The following is a 27,366-nucleotide window of genomic DNA, read 5'->3' on the forward strand; positions in this document are numbered from 1 at the left end:
TCCCCTGCCTTCAAAAGACTTGCTGATGTGAAAGTGTATTTGCCTTACAAAATAGCAGTGGTGACGTAAGGGGAAGTTTAATGAGACCTCACAGGGGGCTGCTCCTGTGTATCGTCTGCAGTAACGTGCCATTGTGCTTGGTCTAAAATAGTAATTAAAAAAAAAAAATTTCACCTGTTCGAAACGCAGGAGGAGTTCGCAGGCTGCGCTGGAGGAGCTCAGTGTCGGCAGAGCGGCCGAAGCAGCTTTCTGCTCCACCGTCGGCGCCGACCTGACCGCACCGGCAAGCGGAGAGGCTGCTGCCGAGCTTCCCTCTGGTCAGAGCACCGCGTTATTGCTCCGCGTTACCTCGGCAGATGGGCCGTTTCTCAAGAATTCCCGTACTTCCCTTCTGCGAGCCTCTGATCTGCAACAGAAAGTTTAGGGTTTTACCATCTCCACTTTTACCCCTCCGAAAAAAAACCCCAACCAAAAAAGGACGTACTCGTTCAGCAAGAACGCCTAGGAAACAGTCGGATGGGCCTGGGAATTGGGATCCTGAGTTACGTTCCTGGTAAATAAGGAGCCACCCCCCTTGCTTTGTGCTAGCTTTTATAAAATATAATTAATTGGAGGGGTGTTGCTGTACTGCGTTGCAATCCTTTTGGCTATAAGTGCCTTCGCACTAGAAAAACATTTTTTTAGATCACTTAGCTATAAATAAGGCACTGTGCAAACTGGGTACGATAATTATGCTTAACATACCCGTAATTATACCAGTCGAACGTAGGAAACGGAGAGACAGGCTAGGGAAGATTTGACAGGAGAAAGTCATCGCGCCGACCCCTCCGCGGATCCCAGCAGCGCTTTGCCATCGTTACGCATCCCAGTTTTCTCGTTCTCTTTTCGAAAAGTCAGCCGTTACCTCCAGAGCCTGGGCAGAAACCGTCGTCACGTTCACTCGAGCCTGAAACATCCATCACGGCAGCAGTAATTCCGAGATTCTGGGATTTCTGTTGACTTAAGCAAGCGTTACGGACGGAAAGGCCAGCTGAACCTTAGCCCTGCCTTGCGTCGGTGTGACAGAAGAGCCTGGAGATTTGCTTGGTGGCACAACTGCGGGGAGAAATTTCGCAGAAGGAATTTAGCAGCATTGCTTGAGCCTTCAGCAGATGCCAAGGGCAGGGAAACTGCTTTTGGGGAGCCCAGAGCCCTGAGCATGCTTTTAGGTTGCAGCAGAAAACATAGGGGTTTTAATTATTCATTATTTTTATTAAAAATTAACAGCTTCGCTGCTGAGCACAAGTTTGTTTCTCGACTGTCACATTTTTGCTGTCAGTTTTGCTAATATTTGCAGAAGTTCGCTTCAGTTTCTGCTCACTTCCATCTCTAATCTTTGAATAAACGTTCTCTATTTCCCACAGCGCAGTTTCATCATTAAATCCCCACCGGTATTCCTAAAGCGAAGGGAAAATTCACCAATTTTAAAGACGGCAACGCTAGCTACGTGCTTGCGGCCAGGAAATCAATTGCTTGGGAGCTGGAGCATATCGTCCAGCGCGAGGGGAGTCAGATTTACAGGCTTACATCCCAGCCCGCCGCCTGGGGAACGCTCCCCGGCTCAAAAACATCTTGACGCAAGCCATAGATTTTTACCCTAGCTCATCAATAACCTACCAAAAAAAAAAAATCAAGACTTGTTTTTATTTAAGAAACAAACCCTCAAAAAAGTTTAGATTTCAGTTTTGCTGAGCAGAAGTCGAGAAGGGCTGTGATCTCCGAGAAGGCTCCGTTACACCCACGCGCCGGCGAAGAGAGCAGAGGAACGGTGGCTCGGGCAAGGAGCGCTGCTGGCCCGTCCTTTCCCCTCTTCTGTCCCCTCTTTTAACCTAACAGCCCTTTCCCCTCGCCACCGGCGCTTTCTCAGCTGTTTCTTCAGTATATTTGGAAGCAGGGGCGTTTCTTCGGAAGCAGAGGGTGCCCTCCAGGTAGGAGAACGGGGGCTGCTGCGATGGCTGCGAGCACCGAAGCCAGGAGGACTCAGAAACGGTCCCTTTGCTATTTGGTAAATAGCAGGGTTATGCAAATTGCATGATCAAACAAATGTACGCCGCACGCCGTTTCCTTACGCGGAAGCGTGTCTGCAGGAAGCAGATTTGGCTGCAGCAGCCGCGCTCACCGACGGGCGCTTCTGCCGGTTATTTCGGGCAGGTCTTCTTCACGTGAAGCTATCATGGGCCTCTGGATAAATTCTTCACGTCTGATCTGACCAAGAATTTGTGTTTTACTTGGTTGAGCTGTGATTCAAAGCTGGGTCGTTTGGGATTCTGCTGCTTTCAGACCAAACCACTGAAGACTCAGCCATGGAAGACCCAGAACCGAGTGGTATGTGATGGCATTTGAAACAACCTTTTACACTCTTTGTAATGTAAGCTTTTGGGGCGTGCTAGGACATACGATGGGAGCCACCTAGGAAATATGGGTGCTAGAAAACAGCTCTAAGTTCCTCTATCTGGGGTTTCCATGAAGATCCCAGCCGTTCAGTTCTCTAAGTCTTTCTCTGACAGATGAAATTATTTGATGCGTTTGTACTGGACGTTGACTTTATGTAAGAGGAAAGGGTGCAAACCCCTTTTTCAGGAGGCAGAAGGTGCGGCGTTTTCTCTTAAGCGATTGGAAGTACGTTGCTACTTGCATACCATCAGCTCGAGTCCCTCTGACAAAAATTTGCTCTAAGTCCTTGTTCTCAAAGGTGACAGCCTTAATTATGAACATAATCCGTTTGACTCAGAGTAACACGTACCGATCGAGCACCTAAGAGGTCTCTGTGCCACCTGAGAGCACGAATCCCTCCTGCCAGAGCCCCATCTTCAGCAGGGGCCAGACCCTGGCGCTTCAGAGAGGTGAAAAAACCCCTCACCGTCTCTGTAATCAAGGAAAGACAGCAAGCAACACCAGTCCTTTCCCTGCTGTCGCGTTCAACTGCATCATTACCCTCATAGCTAGAAAACTCTCAGTTCAGCGTGCCTTTCAGCAGCTGGATCTTGTCGTGTCTTTGTCGTGACAATCGAAAAAAAAACCACGAGCAGAATTTCTATAGCTCACGATCGTACACGGGGACAGTTAAAGGACGCCTCAGCGTCTTTGATAAACTGAATAAGCTGAGCTGGTTTGGAAGCCGTGTTGTGAGACCAGTTTTCTGCCCGCTCTCGCCCTACAGAGCGCTTTTGCGTCTTCAGCAACGTCCCTTGCCAGAGCCAAGAGCAACGCGCTCACCCCCCAGCGTCGCGCGCAGAGCCCGATCCTGCTCGATGTTCCCCTTTTGTACCTACCCAGAGCTCGCGGAGGTCCTCTTTCCGCCGCGTTGCACGCGAGGCTCGCGTTAGGCAACCCCCCGTCGTCTCCTTCGCTGCTTTTCGGGGCAAAGACTTCCAGCCCGGCGATCCGAGATCCGCACCTAATTTGCGGATGTTCGGCTCTATGCTGCAGTGGAAGCGTAACCGTTCCTGAGGCCGCTGAAAGGCTCTGTAAGAAATAGCTGCCTTCCTTCTTGGCCTACAATCTCGGTCTCATCAAGCCCTTTACCAGGAGAGATGATGATACAAGTCCGATCGTTTAACAAACCCACCAAAAAGCAGGAAGCTGTTTCTGAGATTCCTCTAGAAACAACCCCGTACGTTGGTTAACGACGTATTTTTAGGTTTGTCAGTGAAACGGTTTTTAACACGCGACCAAGAATGCCACCCAGAACGTGACATGACCGTAAAAGTCAAAAGCCTTTGAGAAATCCAGGTGCGCCGCACCCACAAAGTGCCTTTTATCAACGACATCTCATCTGTTAAGGAGGTTTATTTGACAAAACGACTGGTGTAAGTGATTTTGTTCAGTCTTATTTGTTAGCCAGTAAGTGTTGCTGTTGCTAACTGGGAGGTCCTTTTACTGCTTTCCAGTACTGGAAGCATCTGCTGTGCTTCACCGCCAGCCTAAATTCTTCTTACTGTCGCTAACGTTGCCTTATTTGTAATATTGAAGAAACAAGCAGCCTGAAGTTTAATGTGGTTGTACTTTTCTGACTTAAAAAGCAAGGTTTATTAATTACTTAAGCACTGCAGGGGGCTGCCGTCTGCCAGGACAAGCCGGGGTTACCGGTATTTCCCTCTAAAGCCGGCGATCACCTCATTTTTATTTTGCAAACTAAGGCACCTGCGCTCGGTTTCTGCTGTCAGACGTCTCGGAAACCTTTGCAGCGTGCACACCTTCTTTTTCAATGAATTGATGTGTTAAGGGGAAATTCTCCTCTCCCCCTCCCCAACATGCTTCATTAATCCCCTCGGTAATACACGCTGCTATTTAAGACATCTGACCTCGCTAGTATTTCCTGCTAGTCGTGGGTGATCGCACTATTTGGTACCGGTTCCATCCTCCTCAAAAATTAGCCGATTTGTGAATTCAGTTTTTGCCAGGGTCTTTGCTCCACTGAAGTGGGAAGAGAAGACAAGAAATCAGAGTGACAGATGGGAAGCGGTCTTGGTTTTGCAAAACCGTTGTCAAGGAACTCGGATTATTTTGTTCCAACACTGTTATGCCTCAGAGATGCTGATCGAGGCAGCCGGAGCAGCGTCCCTTGCTGCCAGCCATAACCAGAGTCGGACTGAGGGACATCTTGGTTAAAGAGGGAGGATTTCGCGCCGGAGTGGCGGATGACGATTTTCAGACTTAGTTGGCCTCATTTGGTTCGAACCGCACAGTGGCTTAGCAAGCTGGGGATTTTTCTTTTGTGCAGAAACAGGAGATTTGCCTCAGTGGAAAAATTCAGATGTGTTGGAAAGTGCAAGACTGAGCGCAGAGAAGGGGAAGGCGCTACCGGGAACAGGCTTGTGATACCGAGGTTTGGCAACGGTGCCACGCTGAATTAGGGTTTTAGACATTTACCTCATTTCACAGTAACTGCGGCTGAAAGGGAAGTGATGCTTCTGCTGAACGGCAGAACAAGAGCTTCTCCTGCTAAAAATATCGACGCTCTGCACACCCGCCACTGCGGGAGCTCGCTCTCTCCGTAATGGTGGCAACAGGCAGAGAAGAGCGGTGAGCTTTCCCGAAGGCAGATGACGGAGATGAGATGGTGGCCTCGTCCGTCCAAGGATGGGGCAGAACTTCGCACGACCGCTGGCCCGCTCCGCTGTGAGCGTTGCCCACGCTCTCCTTTAGGATGCGGGCCTAGTGCCGACGCTGGAAGAGGTTTCTGCTGGAATTGTCTAAAATAAGAATAAGGATACGCCAGCCTTCAAGAAACATAGATGGTTTTTAACCTCCAGAGGAGTTAGTCTCCAGATCAGCCTTCCAGTTGTCATTGGGTTGTCCAGTAAGAGAACTGGTTTTAAATTGAAGCGTCCGTTTGTAAATAAGGCTGCAGAGTGGTAGTGAACGGACAAAGGACTGAGCCGGGGTCTCCTCCAGGCCCGCGCTCCTACACCCCAGCGGATGCTCTGCTGCCTAATCCCCACCGGTCAAGGCAAAGGGCTTTCATCAGGATCTGAAAGATGAATTCCTCAGGAATTCATTGCCGGTTTATGGATACTTACGGGAGCCTCCGCAAGCCTGCCAGGCGCAGGGGCTCCATTTTCCTCCCAGCCCAGGAAAACGTATACGGATGTTTGCGTATTTAGCAAGTGGGCAATCGGGAGCGCACGGTTCATCAGGAAGGGACGTCCTGAAGGTGCGCGACGGGCGGCTGCCCGATGGCAGCTGCGACAACGAAGAGCAAGACATTCGGGGCAATTCCTTTCCTCGAGGAGATACGTACGAGGCACGCGCATCATTTGGCCCAAACCCGCAGGTGCCAAAAAGCCACTCGAAAGATTTTAAACAGATGGACAAACTGGCGCAGCTCCCGAATGCCAAAGGGGCTGCGCATAGGGAAAAACACGTTTAAACCCGTGAGAATGCAGCTAACGACATCTAACGACATCAGCTGCAGCCAGGCTAGGAAAGCTTTTTCTGTCCAATTTTTCCACCTTCCTACTTTTATAGTATTAGAGATGGTATTATCTCAGCGAGATGAAGCAAAAGACTTGTGGGAACCTGAGGTTCTTGCCTGTCTTACAGCACCTCACAATAGCTGCTTTCAAAAGCAGAACGTTTCATTTTGCCCATCGCCAGCGCCGCTCAAGTTGAGTCACTTCTTCCTGTTGTACAATCCCCTGCTAGCGGTAAACAAGAGAAATTAAAGATGTCCGTCTGCTCAAAGTAACAAGAGTAGTTAAGATTCAAATTAAATTAGTACGCCTTGGATTTGCGACGTCTTGGATTGTGAGCCATTTGTGTCTCTTCCAGAAAAACCAGAAGGAGATGCTTGGTAAACCGCCTGTCTCGCTGAGCGCGAAACATTGATTTAGCACGGTTAAGCAGGACGGGTGCTGGGTGCCGTTTGCAGCTCTCCGTTAGCACCAGCGGCGCGTTTAAACCCCTTCCCCAGGCCCCCCAGCCTGGCAGGCCATTCTGAGCCGATCCCTGCAGTTCCTTCGGATCGCAGCGGGTTACGGTAAAAAACCAAGCGCATCTTCACACATTTTCAGCGTCTCGTTCCACTTTGGAGTAAAACGTTCAGAAGACTTTTAAAGAACAAGGCCAGCATAAATTTTAATTATTTGCCCAGCAAAGGCAGGTAGGCTAGGAGCATTCCCAGCTCATTTCTTGATGCGGAGGGAACACAGCGCCTGGCCCCGTGCTGCTCAGCGCTGACTGCGAGCGACGCGTGGCTTCAGCGCCACACCCAGCCTTCTTCACAGCTATTTCTATTTTAAAGCTGGCGATGGGGATCGGTTGGTTGGTGTTCACGGCTCGGACACCGTAACCATACGGTTTAACAGCAAACGAGGAGCTCTGCAGGACAAAATCCCTAATACTTCCCCATCTGTCTTTTAATTGTACCTTCTCCCTTCAAATCCTTTCTTTGCATTGTCTGATGTCTTTATAGAGTGAAAAAAAGATACGTATGCATCTGTACATGCCCACGGTCTCCCTTATCGCCTGCACAGACAAGCCGGTCTTGTGCTCTCCTGCACAAGGGCTGGAAGGGTGGAAGATGCCGGAGGAGCAGTACCATCCCGGTCGGGTGCCCGGGGTCTTCCCCCGCCTGCCGGGAGTTTCCCTGGAGCCATCGGCCTCTCCCAGGGGCAACGTGGTTCTGCGAGCCTGGGCTCAGCAACCGTGCGATGCTGTTCACGTAGCCCGGCACCTCGCCCGGGGGCAGGCCAGCTCCTAATCAAAACCCCAACGGAAAAATCTGTATTTTTCAGGACTGAGACAAGGCCCAGGAGTAGCTCTAACTAGCTGAGACACAAGCTGACTTTTCTACCAAGCATCATTTGAGCAACATTTGCAAGTACTTGCTGCTCACTGTCAAAAACTCAACTTTCAGTGAAGCAACTCTAGATTTAGGTCAACCACATCCTGTTTCCTGGAATGTCAAAAGGACAAAGAAGAGAGAAGTTTTCTTTTGTTTTTACCAGTGGTGCCCAGTTTCATATTTTAAAACTTTTCCCCCCCCTTTTTTTTTTGCAGCAGCAGCTTTCAGCCTGAGTCAATTTTAGTTTCAGCCCTCAGTGACAAACACATGACAGAGTGGAAAGTGAGGTTAACGGCATCACCCACCCCATGTAAAACGCATGTGCTCGCCTCCACCCCGCTACACGTGCAACTGCAGGCAGAATACGCGCAGACCTTAGAGATGCGTGGCAGGAGCGCGTTGCCCCTCAAGCGGGGACAGGCCCGTTTTATATTTTGCACGCCCGCTAATTTGTACCAGCTGGGGACCGAATGAGACGCAGGATTTCGTAATGTAGGTTATCACCATAAATAAGGACATATAATCCCCCTCCATCAGGTCTGCCAGCCCATTGCCGGCACCCAGCTAAGGGCAGCGCGTCACTGGTGCGGCTCCAGCTCAGAGCGGCTACGATAAAGATTTCCGTGTCATTTACGCAGCTGATCTCGGGTCTGATCACAAGCCCTAAAATCAGCTTAGATGTCTCCCCTGGACATCCACAGAATCATTTTCTGCGGGTTCTGCCCAACGAACAGTTTTACAGTTAATTTACAGTTACCCGAGTTTCCTTTTGAATCCCACCTCGCCGTGCTTTGCCAGGCCATCGCAGCTCGTCGCTTCCCTGCGAATCCGCGCGGGATAGGGGGGCTGGTCCACGCTCCCCCGCCCCTCTAGAAACCGTCCTGTCGGCCTCGGGGAGCTTTGGGTCAGGCGCTCCGGCGAAATGATTTCTTCTCCAACTCCAGGTCTCGACAATCAAGAGAAGGTACCTGAAAACAGAAAGCGGTACAGTGAGATATTCCGGAGCCTGGATGCCTTGGAAATCTCAATTGGAAATGCGTACGTAGAGAAACGGGGCTGAACTAGTTTTTGTGGGATCTTTGCAACCTTCATTTATTTAATAGTGTCCTTTTTCATTATACAGGACGGTTGATATGTTCGTCGGTGATGCTGACGGCACCGACGACGCAGACCTAACCACAGAAAGTGAGGTCGTTCCGGTAGGCAAAAAATGATCTATTTTATTAAAGAAATTATCGATGTCCATTGCCAAAGTGCATGATTCTATGTTATTAAATTGTATGGTTTTAAAGTTCTCTTTGGGTGATCATCTGAAAAAAAAAATAGTTACAGCTCTTACTTGAATAGAACCATACAAGACTTGGTTATAACAGTGATGAAGGTGGCAACGGAGCAGATAATATTTAGTGGAAACATTCAGGCATTCACTGTTTGGATTTATATTTTTCTGAAAAACAAGATGTGGAAATTGCTGGTTTAAGTTCCGCGTGCTGAGAAAAAGATCAGACAAGACAGCAAACCCAAGCTACACTTGAGAGTCATGCATCAAAAACCTCTAAAATTTTGGCCTTAAGAAACAGAAGACCTTCAAAATAGAACTTAATGTTTTTTCGCTTGCTTTGGGCAGTATGGGACTTTGGGGCATAATCAGCCTCATTTCATGCTTTTCTGTATAAACAAAGGGGCTAGGAACTTCATTTTTCTCTGTCAGTGACTGTTCTCATGTAATCGTCTTATCCCATGAGCTCAACTTAAAAATAAAAATGCAATATTTTGTGATTTGTAGTCAAAGAAGAGCTGCCAGCGTTCAGTCTCGCAGCCCTTTTCCAGCCTTGATCTCTCTGCCTTAATGCTGTTCTTCCTCCGGGTTTCTGTTTGTCGTGGACTTTTATACCACGCTACCTTCCCTCGGTCAAATCTCAGACTGTTTTAACTGCGCTGGGTTGCTTACCTAAGCAAAAGCAGCACTCCAGCTGGCCTTTTGCAAAAATCCTCCAAATTTCTGCACACTCATTTTTCTTTTACTATTTTCTTCTTTTTTTCCTTTTCCTCCCCACAGCCGAGTGAAAGTTCCTGCAAGAGCAAAACCAGTTCAGAGAGGCAAGTGCAGGCAGACATAACAGGTAACATTGCTAATTAAAAAAATCCAAGAGGTGACACGAGAACACGTAGGCAATCACCTGGCAACGGTCCCGGCGGCCTCCCGAGGACACGGATGAATAACGCCGGTGCCTCCGCTGGCATCGGTCTCGGGGCTGATGGCCAGCAAGGACGCGGATGCCTCCTTGAGCTCAGTAGTCCCGCTGCTTCCTCCAGCGCCCAGATCTTCCCCTGTTCAGCCATTAACATCTCGTTAAGGAGCTTCTCCCGAGGTCTCGATTTCTAAATACTGAGACATCAATTCCCAAAGGTCTGCCGGTTTTAAGCACGGCAAAGATCAACCTAGGGAAACTTGGGATACTCTGAAGCGCTTTGCTGCCTGCTGGGAGGGTTCTCACCAGCTCTGTACTTGTCGCCGGTATCGTAAAATGCAACCAAAAATTGTTTTTTCTTCATATAAAGTCCCTATGAAGAAGAAGAAAAAAATCTAAGCTGCTTTCTCACAGATTTCGGCTTGAAAAGTGTTCAGATTTGCTCACTGCAGCGTAACGGATCTGTCTTAGGTTCCACCAAGGAACAAGAATCCTTCCCGCAACTCCCCAGGAACCCGTTAGATCCTTCACTTCTGGTTTTCAAACCAAATTAAAACTAAATATTTAATTAAAGTGGGGGGCAGAGGAATATACCTGTGTCATTTGCCTGGAACGTGTGTGGTTCCATGGGTGGGACAGCACGGGGTCGCCGTGAAGTAGATCATAACGGCATTGTTCAGTGAAAGACCTTTTTTATGGCTGTTACCCGAGTATTTCACAGCACCAACTCTTGAGACTCCGATTTCGCCACTCTTGGGGGAGCCTCTGCCCGTCAGCCAGAGCTGTTCCGAACCTGGATTTATTCTGTTGCAGTTCAGAAGGCAGACGAAATGCTGATAAAATGTGAAGGTGGCATTGACGCAGCCCTCGAGTATGCCAAAATGTGGTGTAAATACGTCAAAGAGCTTCTCAGCTGGATTGAAAAACGCCTGAGCTACGGTGAGTCTGTGCTTTTTTTTTTTTTTAAATCATAGCCAAGAACACACAGTTGCAAGCAAAAGCATACCAGTGAGAAACGGGCCAAACACCAGCCCTTTTAGTTGCTTTTCCCTGACGATAAAGACATGGAGTCGGAATTTCTTCTTCCCTGAATGATCCTAATTGACTGGCACGACCTCTGGCTCTGACGAACCCACCTCTGCGACCGTGAATCTGGTGTCTAATCCACTCTGCCCTTTTACAGAGACAGAGTTTGCCAAAGGGATAGTGAAGATAGCCGAATCGGGACGAAACGCCATCTTCCAGCAGGTATGGGTGCTTGCGGGGTTCCCTTCGGAGGAGGAGCAAACACGAGGCCGTCCGCACACGTGAACTGCTCGCAGAGTCCAGCTTAAGCAAATACGCCTCCAAAAACTTTCCTAAAACTCTCAGTATTGGAACAGTTCCTTTTTTTTCTTCTATGGGCTTATAACATAGAGTGATTGCTTGGAAAATTAGATAGAAGGATGAACTGGCAAGGAGTCAGAACGGTACCGCCCAGCGTAAAGCTCTTCTGCTTCCAGCATCCTGCTGGGGGGGCTGAAATAGCCCCCCCCCCTCATTTAACCACTCTCACCTTGCTGTAATAGATCTCCGTCATAGCTACCGAAAGCCCTCAAATTCAGGAAAGCTGCAGTGATTATCCATCATTTCGTATTTGCAGTACAACATGCCTCTTCGGGAGCTATATACAATGGTTCTGGACCATGACATGACAGTTGGAAACGCAGCTAGTGAGACCGCAGGATTGCTCCAACAGAAGGAATTCTACCAGGTACTGTATTTCTGCGCGGACTCAACAACTTTGCTGAAAGACGAGACGGGAGCATCACAGAGACCTAATGAAGCGATTTATCCTGGTCCATGGGGGTGGAGGGGGTGAAAGAAGGAAACGCCCGCCGAGTTTAAGGGGAAAAGAGGCAGCTTGCAAGGCTTGCGTTCTACTGTCATGCCCTCACCTGTCAGATACTTTTTCCTGCCTCCCGAGGAACGGTTGCCATCCTAACTGTTATTCCTCTGCAGCCTCTGTCAGCCAAGAAGAACGAAATTGAGAAATGGAGGAAAGAATTCAAAGATCAGTGGACAAAGGAGCAAAAGAGAATGGTAAGAGGCCGAGAGATGGGCCTGGCCTTTATGCCAGTCACGGCTCAAAACACTGAAAACAAATGTTTATGAGCAAGCGATAACTAAATAACATCATACGCACCCTGCGATTGAATAAAAGTACTTTTTTAAAGAGTACAAGGGGGGAGCGCTGGTGGCATTCCTGTGCCATCCTGCCCGTGCTACCTGCTAGATCCCACCACCTCCTGCCGGCTGCAGAGGCTGGCTCTGAGCGAGGACGCGGTGTGGGTTCGCGCACGCTGGCGCGAGGCCGCCTTCAGCAGAGAGGGATCCCCTGCAAAGGCTGTGCCAAAACCCCAGCTGCACGCACGCTGCCAGCGCTTCACCCTCAGCCCTCTTCTCCGGGCTTTCCTGCCGGGGAGGAGGATGCTCCCGGGCGCCTTGCGGATGCGATCCAGGATGGCTGGGTCTCTCCTCGGCTGCAGAGGAAACCCAGGGGCTCCCTTAGAGCTCCTGAACTTTGGGAGGAGAGGGAGGGAGAATACTGATGTCCATTTGAATGCGAATATCCACTGGGACCAAGAGACAGGCACTTTCCTTATAAGCAGAGTACCGCTGTGACTTGTTCCTCCCACTGCCTCACCGGTCTTCTTAAACCTCTTCCTACCCAAGAACGAAGCCTTGTCATCCCTGCGCAAGTCCCGCCTGCAATACATACAGCGCTGCGAGGAGCTGGAGAAAGCAAAGTACCTGAGTGCCAAGGCGGAGGACGAATACCAGAGCGCAGCCATCACCAACCCCGGCAGCGCCAACAAGCAGCTGGAGAAGCGACGCCGTTCTTGCGAGGAGGCGCAAGCCAAGGTGACGAGTTCAGATCAGGCTGCCGGTATTCCCAGCCATCCCACGCGCCGCGTTACGGCATCTTCCCACCCATCCCGGTGACTTTCTCCTCCTTTGCTCCGTTTCTGATCGCGCACAGGTTCAGGAAACGGAAGCTTTGTACAAGACGTGCATCAGCGATGCCAACTTTCGACGACAAGAACTGGAGAAAGTACGAGCACGGATCGTCTCCCATATTCGGAAGCTCATTTACCAAGGGGATGAGGTGCTGATGTGGGTACGTGGAGTCTTACAACTTCTCCTCTAACCCTCATTTCAGGGAAACTGCTGTTTGGGGTAAGACCTCCAGGCTTTTCACCATTTCACTGTTGAATCACCCTATAACTGACCATTCTCAAGCAGTTGAAATTAGGGGAGTGCTCTGGACATTGCTTTGCTACTGACCTGCTACCAAAAAACCTCAGCTATATAATCACATTTTCAATTCCTACTCCTTTGAGGACACAAATATCCATAGAAAAAGTCTAGGGGGGGGAAAAATCCTGGAACAAGAAACAGTGACAATTTTTATCCCACCTGCTAAGTAGAACTAGCAGAAGTGCAGGTTTGGGTAATGAAAAACTGAAGACCAGTGAATGACTGGGAGATGCAAGGGAGGAAAAAGCACCTGGGCTTTGACTAGCAATGGTTTTTGGGTTTTTTTTCTCCTGTAAGGTCACTTTAAGGATGTTCAAGCAGCGGCAGACTCAGTCAGAAAAGATTCCAGTGGAATACCAGTTCCTGTCCGAGGTCTGCAAGCCATACAAAGCGGGTGAGAAGTACCTGGAATTCATTCAGGCTCTGCAGAAGAAAGACATTCCCATGGAAGTGTTTGAATTCGAGCCACTTGCTTCCGGAGGGCAGAGGTAAAAAAAAAAACGTGGAAAACTTCCATCCTAGCTGAAAGGTCAGAAATATATAGCGCACAGAACAACAACAAAAAGTTTAACACACGTTTATAAAGTCACTAGCAACGCTGCAGCGCTGTGATTGCTAATTACCGAAAAGCCCACGGCCTCAGCTGTTAGCATCTTTTCTCTCTGCGTAGCTCCGCTACCGAAGAACAGACCTCTAAAGACGCGCTCGGTTCCTTCTGCTGAGCGCAGGACCAACGGCAGTAAAAGCAGGGCAGCAGTTTTGTGCCACCTCCCTTCACTTATTTCTACCGTTTGCCAAAGATTTGGATCGCTCTTTTCTCACGTGGGTGCCGTCTGACTTCTAAATTTTGCCTGCGGATAGAGAAGGTGAAATTATATTGAACAACTTCGGTTTCCTAGATTTGTGCCAGTGTTTATTATAGTCTCCTTGAAAACTCAGCTTGCACCTGAAGCAGACGCTTTGTCTCAGGTACCCGTGAGGCAACGCAATATCGTGATTTATTTCTCCGTTATTCTTCACTGCTGGAAAATTGTTTGCAACCCCTTCTCAGGTCCCCTCCCAGCAGCAAAAAGAAGATGGCATTGTATTACACCGGACCCTCTTCCGCAGCAAAGGATGCGAGCACTCCAGAAGATCCATCCAGAAAGCACTTCTCCGCAAACGGCGAACAGAGTAGGTGGAATTTAATAAAGACGACCCGATTTTCTCTCGAGCCGCTGTGGTTTAGTTTAGATTAGCAGCCAAAGAGGTGGGAGAGGTTCTCAAATTCTTAGGGCAGTGCTTTGCTCAGACGGGGAGAAAATATTGACAAGTATTTACGGATTTTCTTGGGAGCTTGGTCTGGACTTCAGCCCTGTGCTGAAGTATCCCAAGAGCACTCGGGATGGCCTGTCACCGCATCCACCTTCCGCAGGTGCGAACAAATCCCTCTGCAGCGACACAGAAAGCCTCGGTGGCAGTTGTGAATCCCGGTCCCTGGACTCTCCCAATTCCAGCCCAGGTGAGAGCCGCAGAAATTCTTGCCTAATATTGCCCAAAAGCCTAAAACGGGAATAAAGCCTACGCTGCCCCACTGTGTGCATCACGAGGACGAGAACAGCTGTTTATTTTCTCTCTTCTCAAGGAAACTCGGATAGGAAATTGTTGAAAGCTCCATCCACCAGCACCATGTCCTCCTCAGATGACTTTGAAGAGAGAGATTCCTTGCAAACTTTTGACAACGGTGAGCCACGCACATATTTGACTCACGAGGTGGAAACGGCGCTTAAGTATCGGTTCCTTTTAACGATTTAATGCTGTTTCCGCAGAAAACGGTACATCCCAGCAGCAGTTTAAGAACATCCTCCTCTCCAGCGCAGCGCAGACCCACCGGCTGCGGAAGCTGCGGGGACCATCCAAGTGCAAGGACTGCGACACCTTCATGGTCAGCGGCTTCGAGTGCGAGGAGGTGAGGGCTAGAAGCTGCCGTTGCAGATGCCTTGCGTAGGAGCCTGGGGTGACCGCCGTCGCGCTGAAAGTCGGCGGGAACGAGGGGCCCCTCTGCAAAGTTCTGGGCTTTTTCTTCCTCTGCATTACACAAGGCGTCTTTTTCCGTCCTTGAGTAAGCCACCAGCTGCCACTTGCCTGAAACAACCCTCCTGGGGTTGGTGGGGCTTTGGTGGTTGAGGGAACAGGAGAAGTCCTCCAAGTTCAGCCACTGCTGCAGGGCTGGACCACAACCAGACCATAACTCGCGGCGGTTCTGCCGTTTCAGTGCTGCCTGGCCTGCCACAAGAAGTGTCTCGAGAACCTGCTCATCACCTGCGGCCACAAGAAGTTGCCCAACCGAGTACCTCTTTTTGGCATTGACTTCACGCAGGTTCCTCGAGATTTCCCAGAAGAAGTTCCCTTCATAGTGGTGAAATGCACCTCGGAAATTGAAGCCCGTGCCCTCGGGGTGCAGGTGAGCAGTCAGTTCTTCTTGCTTCGGTCTTCTCTGCCCCGTATCCAAACCTCCTGACCTCTTCCCCCGCCTCTGAACCATGCAGGGGATCTATCGGATAAGCGGATCCAAAGCCCGGGTGGAAAAGCTGTGCCAGGCGTTCGAGAACGGACGGAGCCTGGTGGAGCTCTCCGAGCATTCCCCCCACGACATCACTGGGGTCCTGAAGCATTTCCTGAAGGAAGTGGGTACCAAATCTCTGCCGGGAGCGCAGGTCTCGGCTGACCGCATTCCTCGGTGCCAGACCAGCAGGATGAAGTAACATGCCGTTTTCCTCCCCTCTCGCTGCAGCTTTCGGCGCCGGTGCTGCTGTCCCAGCTCTATAACGATCTCATCGCGCTTGCCAAAGACTTGCAAAAACCTGGGGAGGAAAAGTTGGACTGCGCAGGCCTCCTTTCAGACCCCATCCAGAGCATGAAGGACCTGCTGAGCAAATTGCCTGGAAGCAACTACAACACCCTGCGGCACCTTATTGCCCACTTGTACAGGTGAGGAGCGTGCTGGTTGCCACGCTGGCTAGCGTCAGGTCCGACCCCAGGAGATGCCTGTTGAGACCTGGCTGCCAGAGGAGCGGTAGCACAGCACCAGACGCGTACGAGAGGAGCGTCTGGGCTTCCTTGACCTGGGAGAGCCAAGCAGGCAGTTGAGGAGGGTAAAAAAAAAAAATTCATTCATGGAAAGGACCATCTTACAGCAATTAGGAGAAAGTCTTAATGACCAAGAAGGACCAAAAGGTCCTTGCTGATAACGGTTCATCAAGCGCAGAGCAAGAGGTCAAGGAATAACCTGAATCGAGCCCTCTTTCACCCAGCTCTGCACGCAGGTCACAAGAAGCAGCCACTCTCATCAGGGCTGCACCATCCAGACAGGTTTTTCTCCCGAGTTTCCCTGCTCTGGTCCCCGTAAAAGATGGGGTTCCACTCTCTGCTAGGAAATGGGGGTTTTGGTGCGTTCCATCTGTGTGCTAGCGCATTCGGGTTGAGAGCTGGGAAGCCCCTAACAGTCCTGTTTCCCTTCCCTAGGGTGGCAGAGAAATACGAAGAGAACAAGATGTCCCCAAACAACCTGGGCATAGTATTCGGGCCAACTCTGATCCGGCCAGGCTCAGGGAGCGACGTCTCCATGTCATGCCTCGTTGACTCTGGGTATCAAGCCCAGATTGTGGAGTTTCTCATTCAGAACTACGAAAGGGTGTTTGGGATGGATGACCTGCCTTCATCCTTCTCCCTTGGATGTGAAAATCCTTCGCAAGAAGCCTCGACAGAAACGGATGAAGGACCTCAGAGCCTAACCACAATCCAGAATAGAACTCTAGAGGTAGAGCTCCCAGACACTGAGCTGGGCTTACTGACCCTGCTGTAGAGACAGGAAGGTGGCCTAGCAATTAAAGAGAACTTTTTTTTCCACGGATAACAAAACCGTTTGCTATCAGAGGGTTATTCCGAGAGGAAGGAGCAGAGAGCCTGTTGCATGTGGAGTGGGAGAACCAGGAAAAAAATGAGAAGCTGCAGGTCACTCGGCAGCTTCTCAGATCACTCCGGACGGTGGTTTTGCTCCATGTTTTAGATCCCAGTCGTTCTGAAAAGTTGTGGGGTTCTCCATACTGAATTGCTTAGGGCGCTGCTGTTTCTCTCCGTCAGCAGCTCTACAACTTTGGAAGCAGCTATGTGCACTTAAGACCTGGCGCACGCCCCGGTACAGCCCTGCGGGGCTCCGCTGCATCCCTGCGCCGCGGCCACGGACCCTGGTTTCCCCCCCTACCACCGAGCGCTCTGCGGCCCTCCCAAGCGCCACGGCTCTTTCCTCACAATATTTCACAACCTATTCCACAGCACTTTAAAAAACACAAATGGGCGTAGCCTCCCCGAGCTGGGACATGGTGGGTTTTTTCCTTTTCACAGCTGGTTTGATGAGCAAGAAAGAGGAAATGACTTTCCTAGAGTTAAGCCAAAGGGAGCGAGATCTGGGTTCGGGGACTCTCTGCCTCCTGCTTTTGAGTCATGGGTGCTTATGTGCAAGACAGCATGTCTGCAGTGACCGTATCCATGTCTGACACGCAGTAACGCTGCTTTCTCTACAGGTCCAGCTCACTGAGGAAGCAGAAATTAGAATAACCATGATTACAGTTAAAATAAAATCACCAGGGTAGACGCAATTCACTTCTCGTGTGCAGAAATCCTACAGGATTAATAAACCTCCACAGAAAGCACTTTGAGATACACACAACTATTGCCTTCGACTATTTGCAAAGCCATTTTTACCTGCTTCTGCAGCGTGACTGAATTGCCCAGGAGGCATCACAAGCCTTTAAAAAGGGGAGTCGCTTCTAAGGGCGCTCTCGTTTTGCCATCGATAAAACCGACCTCTGGAGCCCCCGCCCAGGCGGCGTGCTCCTTGTGCAAACTCACACTGGTTCCATACCACGCCCGTGTCCTTCGCTCATCCTCCCATTTGCATTTGACCATAATTACTGCGCTCCAGTTAATGGCTTGCTTTCCGTTTCCCCTTTTTGTTCCGAAATGGGCTACTTCGGGACACGGGAATCGGTCTCGGCACACGGCCGCCTTCTGGGCCAAGCCTGGTGGCAGCTGTGGTCTGCCGGCACGGACGCTGGAGTTGGCAGGTCTTGAACCATAATTTGCTCTCATGGCCCTGCCCCGTGACCTTCTGCAAGCTCCCACCCTGTTCCCCCAAGCGTTACAGATAATCTGAGACAAACCAAGGCATTTTCAGCTTAAGCGGTTGCCTCCATTCACTTGGCTCTAACAGCATTCGGGGTGAAGTGGGAGTTGACAGTATCTTCATGTCAAATAAGAGTCCTGTATAAACACTCGTGGCTTTTTCCAACAGAATTCCTCCTCCAAGCACGGTTTAAACGCGGACTGTGTCTCTGATAACTCGTCTTCCAGGGAAGCCATCAATGAGCTGACTCTGGAGGGAGCCCACAGTCCCTTAAGCGTGGATGCCCTAGGTAAATAAAGTGCTGATCCTGACGTTGTTATAGGTTCTCTCGCACTACGTTTGCTGGTTTTCACACCTCCTGCCTGCCTGCCTCTACATTACACAGCAGAGAAAGCACGGCTGGGCCCTCCTCGGCATCGCTGCTCGGTCTTTGCGCAGATAACCTCCTGCAGAGCAACCGCCGCGTAGCTGGCGTGAAAGCGCAAGCACGTTTTCTGCTCTTCTCAGGAAGAGCTTTTCTCTGCTGCAGCCTCAGCTCTCCAGCCCGCAGTCGCCTCTGCCACCTCTCCTGGCTTTGATGCCTCGAGGACAGCTTTAAGAATAAAAACCTGATTCGTATCTTATACCTCTTTCAAATGCATACCTTGCGATTGCTCCCGATTAAGGAGGCTGTTAGAGGGAGGCATTTTAGCCTGCCAATGCAGGAGGGGTTTCGGTGTCCTTTCTAACAGGAAGAGAAGTCATCAGCCAGAATTGTTTGTCGCAGTAACCTTGTCTCGCTGTTCTAAGATATCTGTCTAATTTTTTGTTCAGAGATGAATACAAGTATTGGCTCTGAGCTGGAGGAGCTGGAGGACTCTGTGCAGGAAAAGACAGACAGCGATTCGGACACGGTCCTCGGGACCCAGCCCAGATGCCATTTCAGCCGGCAGCCTGTAAAATATATTCGAACCCAGCCAAAAACGAAACCAGTCATTCCCAAGTCTTCCAATTTGCCCTTGAGGACTACCGCGTTAGCCAATATGGCAAGGGAGTCTGGTACAGAAGACAAGCCTACCGACAGCAGCTCCGTGACAAAGGATGTCCTGGAGGAGAGCACTAGGAGCAGGAACAGCTCGACCGACACAAGCACACTCAAGCAGCGCTCAGGAGGGAGACAGCAGCTCAAACATTTTGAGATCACGCAGGAAACCGCCAGGATTATCTCAAAGTTTAAAGTCGATGACGCTTCTGCGCCCCCCGAGTCTTCTCTGGAGAGCGTGGGATCTGCTGAGAAAGCAGAGGACCTCAACCCAGGGACATACCTATAGAAAAAACCCCTAAGGGTAGCAGATAATAGCAATGGAAAGGGAGAGAGGACTGAAATCCCACCCCTGCTGAGCAAAGCAATAGCGATGGGGCGAGAACATCCTCTTTGTATTTACCAGGCGGGCTGGAGAAAAGGCACCTGCTGTGAACTACCGGGCAGGCTTTCAGCGAACCCAGGATTTGCTCTTTATTCGCTAACAAACCCATAGGAGCGATAAGAAGCAAGCCCAACAGCACTCTCCCTCCGGAGCATGCCCTGTTTAGCATGAAGGACAACGCAAGAAGTAGAGGAAACACAGATTCCCTGGCTAGAAAGGTATAGCTGGGAAGGAGGCAACTGAAATGTAGGACATTGGACAGAAAACGTTCCCAAATGGTTGTTTTCTGGCAGCTGCAACAAGCACTCATTTTTGTCATTTTTATTTCACAGCATTTTTGAGTGCAACTCACTTTTTGAGTGTACTAGAACAGGGTACGCGGCCAAAGCTCGTGTACTCTGGGTCCTTCTGCTTCCATGGCTGGGGCTTCAACCTGCGAGTCAGCACAAAGTAAAGGGAAAAGACGCTGCTGTACTCGGAGCCGGACCCCATTTCTCCAGAACTATTTCCCTCAAAGCACGCCGAGCTTCCACGACACCTCCGCTGGAAGCTGCCGTGAAGGGGGCAAAGCCCTGAACCCCCAGCAGAGAAGATGATTTCTTGGGTCTAAGTTGAGGTTGCTCTGACTTGCTGGCTCTCCAACTCACCTCCACGTGGGTTGCTCCTTTTGCCTCCCTGCAGCGGATTTTCTGTCTGCCAAATTTCAACCCGAGGACAGGGGGGACTCTGTCCTATAGTGCCATCTCCTGACACAGGCCTGGGGAAGACAGGCTTCCCACGCTGCTCGCTCCAGGGATAGCTTTGCATTACAGGACGGGCAGCGTTACAGATTCCCTTGGTGCTTGGTTGCGTATACAGCATGAAATTCAGACGACCACATAAAAACTTCAGCGCTGGGGCAGATTTCAGTGATTACCCTCGGCTACAAAGACACTAGGAGACGTACGAAGACGCCAGAGCTAAATGCAAAAAGAAAACATTACGCCTTCCCCAAATAGCTCAAGAGATTAAACGATCTACTTTACCAATTTCTTTTGTCTCGTCAAAAGACTGTTAAGAAACGGGACCGAAACATAAAGTTGTAAAAGAAATGCTAAGGATCTGTTCTTAGTATTTGTACAGTTCAGGCTAAAGAGAGTTCGCATCTCTGGAGCAATGTATATTTGTTAATATAGTGCTTTGAATTCATGAATACTAACTTATCTTTTACTGTAGAACTTCTGTAATAAATTACTGGGTGTTTTATTACAAGTTTACCCTGTATTTATTCAATGTGAATAGGGAAGCCTTAAGCAAACACTTACTGGACTATTATTGAAAGCACCAACTGCACTCGGGTCTCTCTAAAACAAAGGTAACGCTTGCCCACAAGAATTTATAATTTGAGCTAGAATAATATCCCTGGTCGAACCCCTAGTTTCCTTTTCCTGCTGCACACTTAAATCGTTAAACAGGAGATTCACCCTGCGCAGGAGACGCGTTAGGGGCTTGCACAGCGCAACTCCCGCCATCCACCGCTGCCCTCCGCTTTTCCTTCCGGCGGTCCAACACATACAAAAACGCTATTAGAGAAAACACGCTTGCTCTTACCTCGTAACCCCTCGCTCCTTGCCGCTTTCCGCAGGGCTGGTGATTTGTTGAGGGCAGGAGCTGCCAAAGCAACGCTTCCAGCCGGAGTCGCAGGGCTGCCAGGTCCCGCTCGCGCAGGGAGAGCTTGGACGCAGGGTCCGAAACGTCTCTCCTCCGGCTCGGGATTTTCCTGTCGTCCAGCCGCAGCCACCCTGGTTTGGAAGCCGAGATGCTCAATTTAAGATGAAACTTGGCAGGGAGGGAAGCACTCAATTCCTCCCACCTCCCCAGGGATACGTCTCCACTTCAAAGGAGCAGCCTCCGCTGTATTTATGCACGGCGAGGGACAGGCGGCAGCCCCGGGAAGCACTAACAGGGAACGACCGCGCTTCCCAGTTCCAAGCAGGAGCAGAGAAGATCTTACAAACGTCCTATTTTCGCAGCAGCACCTTACATAGGCGGCTGCCGGGCCCTCCAACTCAGAGCTACACCACAGAGGATAGCAGCAGCATCTGCGTAATTAATATCCAAAGCCCTAGCCCCCCCTGAAGAAACCTCTTATCAGCCAACCAACCAATAAACCAATTTCTTACTACAAGCTTTTTTTTTTTTTTTTTTAAATCGGCCAATGTGAATTCGGAGCACAACGCAACCGTCTCATCTCAGCCCGTCAACGTGCGCCTGAGCATCGGTCGCTCCTCGTTAAGGAAATTAACGGTCCCAGGTCTTCACAAACGAGGGTCTCAGCTGGGCTGCAGACGCTGGACTCTGAAGTGACTTAGGAAAATTCAAGCACCTGATAATTTTAAGCAGGGACCAAGAGATTCTTTTGTCTTGGAGAAGCCAGCAGGTGTTTGTGATTTGCTGATCACTGATTGTTTAATTGCCACCAGGCTAGTGACAAATTCTGCCCCAAATTTCCTGCCCTCAAAAAAAGGAGCTCTTTACCTTTATCCCTCTAAAAACAATCAAAGCAAATAGACCTGCAGGTATTAGGGAAAACATTCCAGGTTTTTCCAGCAGAGACTGCTGAGGGATTGCCTTTACGGTGCTCTAACACAGCAAGGCAGAGCAAGGCAAAAGGCATTACGTTTTTGTAAGGAGCTCAAGGCTTTGGTCCAGTTCTTGATCCCATCCTTTCCCTTTTGTTTTTTTTTTTTCCTTCCTCATTTGAAGTTTTGTGCTCCTGCTTCTTATTATTTAATTAGAGAAGGTAAATGGAGATTCAAACACACCTGTCAGATATTTCTTAAAATCACCCCCCGAAGGAGAGCCTGCAAAAAAAGACAGTTCAGGCCATTTACTAGCTGGAAACCGGCTTCGTTCACAGGTGCTTCCTTTTGAACCATCAGCACTTCTCCATCGTTCGCCTTGAACCAGCATCCCTAGAATACAAAGACAGGGATGAGTGGCTTGCTTAGGGCCTGGGGCTTTGATGGAGGAACATGGGAGTTCAGGGGGGTTTATTACTGGTTTCCCTGGAGCAGGCTTTTTGTAGGAGCTTTTGTGCTTTGTGGAATCCATCCTCTAAGGGTAAGAAGCGTTTGATTATCAGGCTGTGCCTCTCAAAAATGTGAAATGTTGTGGAGTCTTTGTCATTTCTTAAAACCAATCCGAATACTAGGTAGCATGACAAGGAGCTGGTTTATAGTTTGGGGCCCCTTTGTGGATCATCTGCTGCCTGCTTTGAGGGGAGTCCCTGGGACGTCTGTGCTTGCAGCAAGCCAAATCTCTGCGGTCTCTGCGTCGCACGCGTGCACGTATCCCCTTTGAGGATGCTGAGCGAACGCTTGCGAGGAGATAAGCTGTTGCTGAATGTTTACGTGCGCAGATAGGAAAGGTTTTTTCCCTGAGTCGAGAAGGGGCCAGCAGAAGAAGCTATTTATAAAGTGGCAACTGCTGTCTTCCTGAGGCTGGCTGGGGCACGACTCGGGCTTGTATGGGGGCGGGAGGTTTTGCTCCTTGAGAGCGAGCGGTGCCCGCGTTACCCTCGCGCAGGATGCGTCCCTGCTCGGTTATTGCTATTGCTAGGCCGCTGTGTTCTGCCTTGCTCTTCTAGCACTTACTAGTAGGTACCCAATTTATTTTTATTCCTCCTTCTAAGCCGTTTTGTTGTCTCGTGCGATAGCGGGTGGTTTAGCAGCAGGAGTGGCTGCGTAAGTTGTTGTTAGGAGTCAAATGAAATCGTTCCTATCCATACCTTGGGCACTGACACATCTGGAGTACTGCAGGGTGTAGGACACATCGGTATTACCGCATTCGTGTTTTATTTTACTTTGAAAGCCGTCTTCCAAGAGTCGGCTAGCAGATCAGATGAGGCAGTGAAAAGCGAGCTCCTCTGCGTGTCTTGCTGGGAGTTCACGCTGCTGCAGACAAACAGCTTTTGTTTTCTTCTCCTCTCCCCCCCGCCCCAGTATGTTTTGTAATAGTCTTGGCTTTGTGAACGTACAGAGCGATGGTACCTATAACCATATGGAAGATGGGAGAGCGCGTAAAGCAGGCACGCGAATTTCTGATCAGCCGAAGCTCCCGCATCTGAAATGCAGAAAACACTTTGCTTGGGGAAAAACACTTTGCTTGGGGGATTTTCTAAGGATGCTGAGTTACAGTGTGCTTCCCTCCTTTCCTTTGCACGGCAGCGCAGGCGTGCCCGTAGGCGGCGTACGCCTCGGGGCGTTCAAGAAAAGCACTGGCAAAGGGAAGTCTGGAATCAACTAAATCAAATATGCATGTCTACGTATTCAGGCCCACAGCTTGTGGCTGGAATCCTTTCAGGGCACTGGCTGCTCTCCTCTATCATTTATTTTAAAAAAAGATGTGTAGAGCTGTAATTCAAGCTTTGCTTAGACAGCGAGTTTCGGATACTTGGCATCCAGGGCCCTGGAGACGGTCAGTTTTGTAGGTATCTTACAAAAGAGTTTCAAGGGAGTTGTGTTTTTCAGTGTAAATCTCTTTAATAAATGAACACGTAGACTTCCTATGCCCTCCACAAGCATGGCTTAGTTAAAGGAATATTTTTCTTAGAAGGAGCAAGAGCTTTCTTCTCGCTTTGCAACAGAAGAAGGCATCTGAAGTAATTTTTTTTCCCGACTAGAAATGTGCCAAAAAGCTCAAGGCTTTAGGAAGTTAGTACAACGTCACCAAAAATGATCAGAAGTTCAGGAATTAAGCAACCAGAAGTAAAGACCGTTTCATTTGTCATAGAAACCTGGAATGTTATGGGCCAGACTGTGGCCTGAATCTATCGAAATCATTTCAGTTACCCTGTGCTTACCAATACGTGAAGGGCAAAGAGAATCCAGGCTCCGGTGGTGGGGGCAACAAAACCCAAATGGCTTTGGCTGCTGACCAGGCAGCTGGGTCTGCCTCGGAAAGACCTCGCGTTAGCCCGGGACTGCAGGACCGAGGCAGAAGAGGAAAGGTTTGCTTGAACGCGTTCAAGGGATTTGGTGGGGGAAAGATTTGTAAAGGGAGGCTTGCGTTGAACTTACCTTTTGCTTGTTTCAAGGGGGGGGGGGGGTCTCGTAATTTTTTTCCCCATGACCTCGCTCTCGTGGGAGCGGATTCTTGAGGAAAAAAATGCAAGATTTGACTCAGTCCGTTGATGAAGCAGTTGCGGGCATAATGAAACATCCCCGAGTGAGCCGAGATCTTCACTGAGCTGGGAAAAAGCCATGGTGCTGAGCATTTCGCTTGACCAAGACCGCCCCAAAGGCTAACCCTCTGGAGGCAGTCGCATTTCTTCGAAGGGACAGCTATTCCCGTTTCTTGCTCAGGGATAGTAGCTGTGTGTCGGTCCCTGATGCTCCCTTTCAAGATAAAGCTGCAGTCGTGCTGCATCTGCTTATTCTGTAGCTGGAGGCTTTTCTGAATTGGTTTTGTTTTTTCTTTCTAGACTTAAGCAGAAAGGCATGTTAAATGCTTTTTATGACTCTGCAGCCATAAGCTGCAGGCAGCTGACATTAAACCAAATGGAGACACGGGGGAAGCAGGTTTTCAGCAATAATCCCTATAAAAGCAAAGGCCGAGGCGTGCGGAGCTTGAGTGCCTGTAAAGTTCCCTGACTTTCCGGCGAGTGCTAACTAAACAGGGAGACTTCATCTTGCTGGGTGCCGGCCAAGACCAGGGGAGCTCAGGGCAAGGCGGCGTGCAGCCCTCTTGCGAACGGAGACCGCGCTGAGGGCTGCCTGCCTGTGGTTCACAGGAAGGGAATTTCCACCCAGTTTTGTTTTTATTGACGATAGCGCCAAGTGCCAGATGGAATTATCTTTGGGTGACGATGAGGCCGAGTCCTGCTTCATAAACGCAGCATCCCGACTTGATTTTAACCTCGCTGTGGCTTCTAATAATGTGACATCACTCGGAGGCCAAGCTATTTTTTTCTCTGAACTGCTGCTTCTGCCTTCAGTGTTGCTTGTCTCTGTGTAGGATAATCTCCTCCTTCCTGTGTGAATTAGGAGGAGCAGCAGCAGAGGGGCCCCTAGACCATCCCGACTCCAAACAAAACACCGCTGCAAATAACCCTCTCTTCCCTCCCCTGCCCTGTTTGCTCTCCGCTCCTGCAGAACAAATGTTTTCCTCTTGGAGAGTGCGGGAACGGCCAGTAACTGCAGAAGGAAGGTAGCCCCCCAGAATCCATTCCCAGGGTAGTTACCTGGGGAAGGCGAGAGTGGTGTTTTGCCAGGACCCGGATGCATTTGAGGGAATATCCCGGCCATTTGTCCTCAGCTGTTTTTTCCATCTGGTCTAACAAGGCAAAGGTGACAACATCCCATGTTATGTTTCGCTTCGGTGGTCTCCCCGCTTCAGTTCGAGGTGTTGTCTGCGATATGGAAATGCCTTGATTCTAAGCGTCCAAAGGCAGCCAAGGCAAACCTCGGGAAGATGAAAGGGGGAGAGGAATTTTCCCGGTTCTTTGTGATTTGTTCTGGAGCAATTGATTGTAAATGGTCGCTAACTTGCTGGAAGGAAAGAAAATTCCTGTTGTAGGCAAGGCTGCAGCGGGCACGGATTTCTTCCCTACCTCTTTGTGGAAAAGTATTCTTTGATGCTGGAGGCTTGCAAACAACAGCTCTGCTCCACCTCAGAGCTGGCTGCATTTCAGCAGCAGTGGGTGTTATGAAATTCCTGCATTTTTAACGCTGATGTATATGCTGCTTTCCATCGAAAGATCCGCCTGTTAGCTGCCGTTGTGAGAACCGCGTCGTCGTTTTGTTGCACTCGAGGGAGCGCTCCTCGCCGAGGGGCTGGGAATCTCTGGGCCAGCTGGGACTTGGGAAGTATTAATTTGAGCAACTGGTTCTCTGCAGAGATCTGCTGGGGGGGGGAGATGGTGACATGACTCCTTCCAGAAGGTTTTTAACATTCTTGGGATTCCAGGAGAAGAGGGGTCTCGGAAAAAAACAAAACAAAACAAACCCTTCAGATTGTCATTCACGGGAACAGTCACAGCTATGAGGCTTAAAGAAAAATATTGGCTTTAGGCTTGTTTGAAAATGCAAAATCTACTAAAACAATTAACTTCACTTTGAAAAATAGAAGCGTGATAAAGGGGAGGCAAACATCTGTTGTGTTTGGAAATGTTTCTCTACCAGCTCTCTGCTGGGCACCAGAATGCGATCAGATCTGCCGGCTGCATCAAGATCAGGTTACTCGGCGACTCTGCTTGAGCGGCCTTTCTGTTGGGGGAAGGACGCTGCGCAGCACCCTACGAGCCCCTTCTGAACTGGTGGAAACGGGAAAACTCCTGGAGTGATTGGAGGGGAAGGGGGGAGACAGAGGGGCTGGACGTGATGGGTATCCGCTCTCCTTGATCTTGCCTGTGTTCAGCGTCCGGGACTCGCTCCCAGAAGTATCGTTGCTGGAAGATACCCGAGCTCAGTCTTTAGGAAACCATTACCTTGGCTGCAAAAGCTGACGCGAGGTTTTCAGGTGCAATGACTTCTGGTTTTGCAGGTAGCGCCCTGAAAGGGGGAGGCTGTGTGGGGCCCGAACTTGTGTATCGTAACATCCCCCAATCCTGAAGATAACCAGACCGCCAAACTTCTGCTAGGCAGAGAAGCAAAGTGAGTTTTTTCTAAACAAAGGGACTAGAAAAATTGCTGTTGTTAAGGTCAGGACTTTGAAACCTGAAATATCCTCTCGCCTCCATATGCAAGCAGGCACCGCCTGGGACAGGCTTACTGGGTTGATCCGGTCTGACATTTCTTGTACCCCGCTTTGTCCCAGCTCCGGGGTGTGGGGACGGAGTTGCAAAAGTGCTTTTGACCCTTTGTCAGGGCCGGGTGCTGCAAACTCGCTGGGTCTGTCTGACGTGCTGAGCTATTGTGATGGACTGTTGACACTTCAGTTGAAACCAGTTATGCTGGGCTGTTTTCCTGATTGCTCTGGGTGTTTCTTTAGGAAAAC

General features: G+C 49.9%; 1 protein-coding gene and 1 long non-coding RNA gene across 2 annotated transcripts; one reads left to right on the forward strand and one right to left on the reverse strand.

The window, feature by feature from the left end:
* Window positions 1-180: 180 nt before the first annotated feature.
* On the reverse strand, window positions 181-3,655 carry LOC309601227. Its single transcript, XR_014230544.1, has 3 exons — window positions 3,312-3,655; window positions 745-1,095; window positions 181-406 (listed from the first exon to the last, which is right to left on the reverse strand). It is a non-coding gene; the product is annotated as an uncharacterized lncRNA (long non-coding RNA).
* Window positions 2,122-20,510, forward strand: GMIP (GEM interacting protein). Its single transcript, XM_082334158.1, has 21 exons — window positions 2,122-2,364; window positions 8,272-8,365; window positions 8,451-8,526; window positions 9,387-9,450; window positions 10,333-10,458; window positions 10,703-10,767; window positions 11,162-11,272; window positions 11,521-11,601; window positions 12,235-12,423; window positions 12,542-12,679; window positions 13,117-13,307; window positions 13,871-13,992; window positions 14,234-14,320; window positions 14,444-14,542; window positions 14,628-14,767; window positions 15,074-15,262; window positions 15,348-15,485; window positions 15,593-15,789; window positions 16,324-16,618; window positions 18,152-18,272; window positions 18,797-20,510. Exons 1-21 carry the CDS (start codon window positions 2,343-2,345, stop codon window positions 19,291-19,293), a joined length of 3,042 nt encoding a protein of 1,013 aa, XP_082190284.1. The 5' UTR covers window positions 2,122-2,342; the 3' UTR covers window positions 19,294-20,510.
* The last annotated feature ends 6,856 nt before the right edge of the window (window positions 20,511-27,366 follow it).

The sequence above is a fragment of the Platalea leucorodia genome (genome assembly GCF_965183815.1).
Source record: "Platalea leucorodia genome assembly, chromosome: 29".
Lineage (NCBI taxonomy): Eukaryota > Metazoa > Chordata > Aves > Pelecaniformes > Threskiornithidae > Platalea > Platalea leucorodia.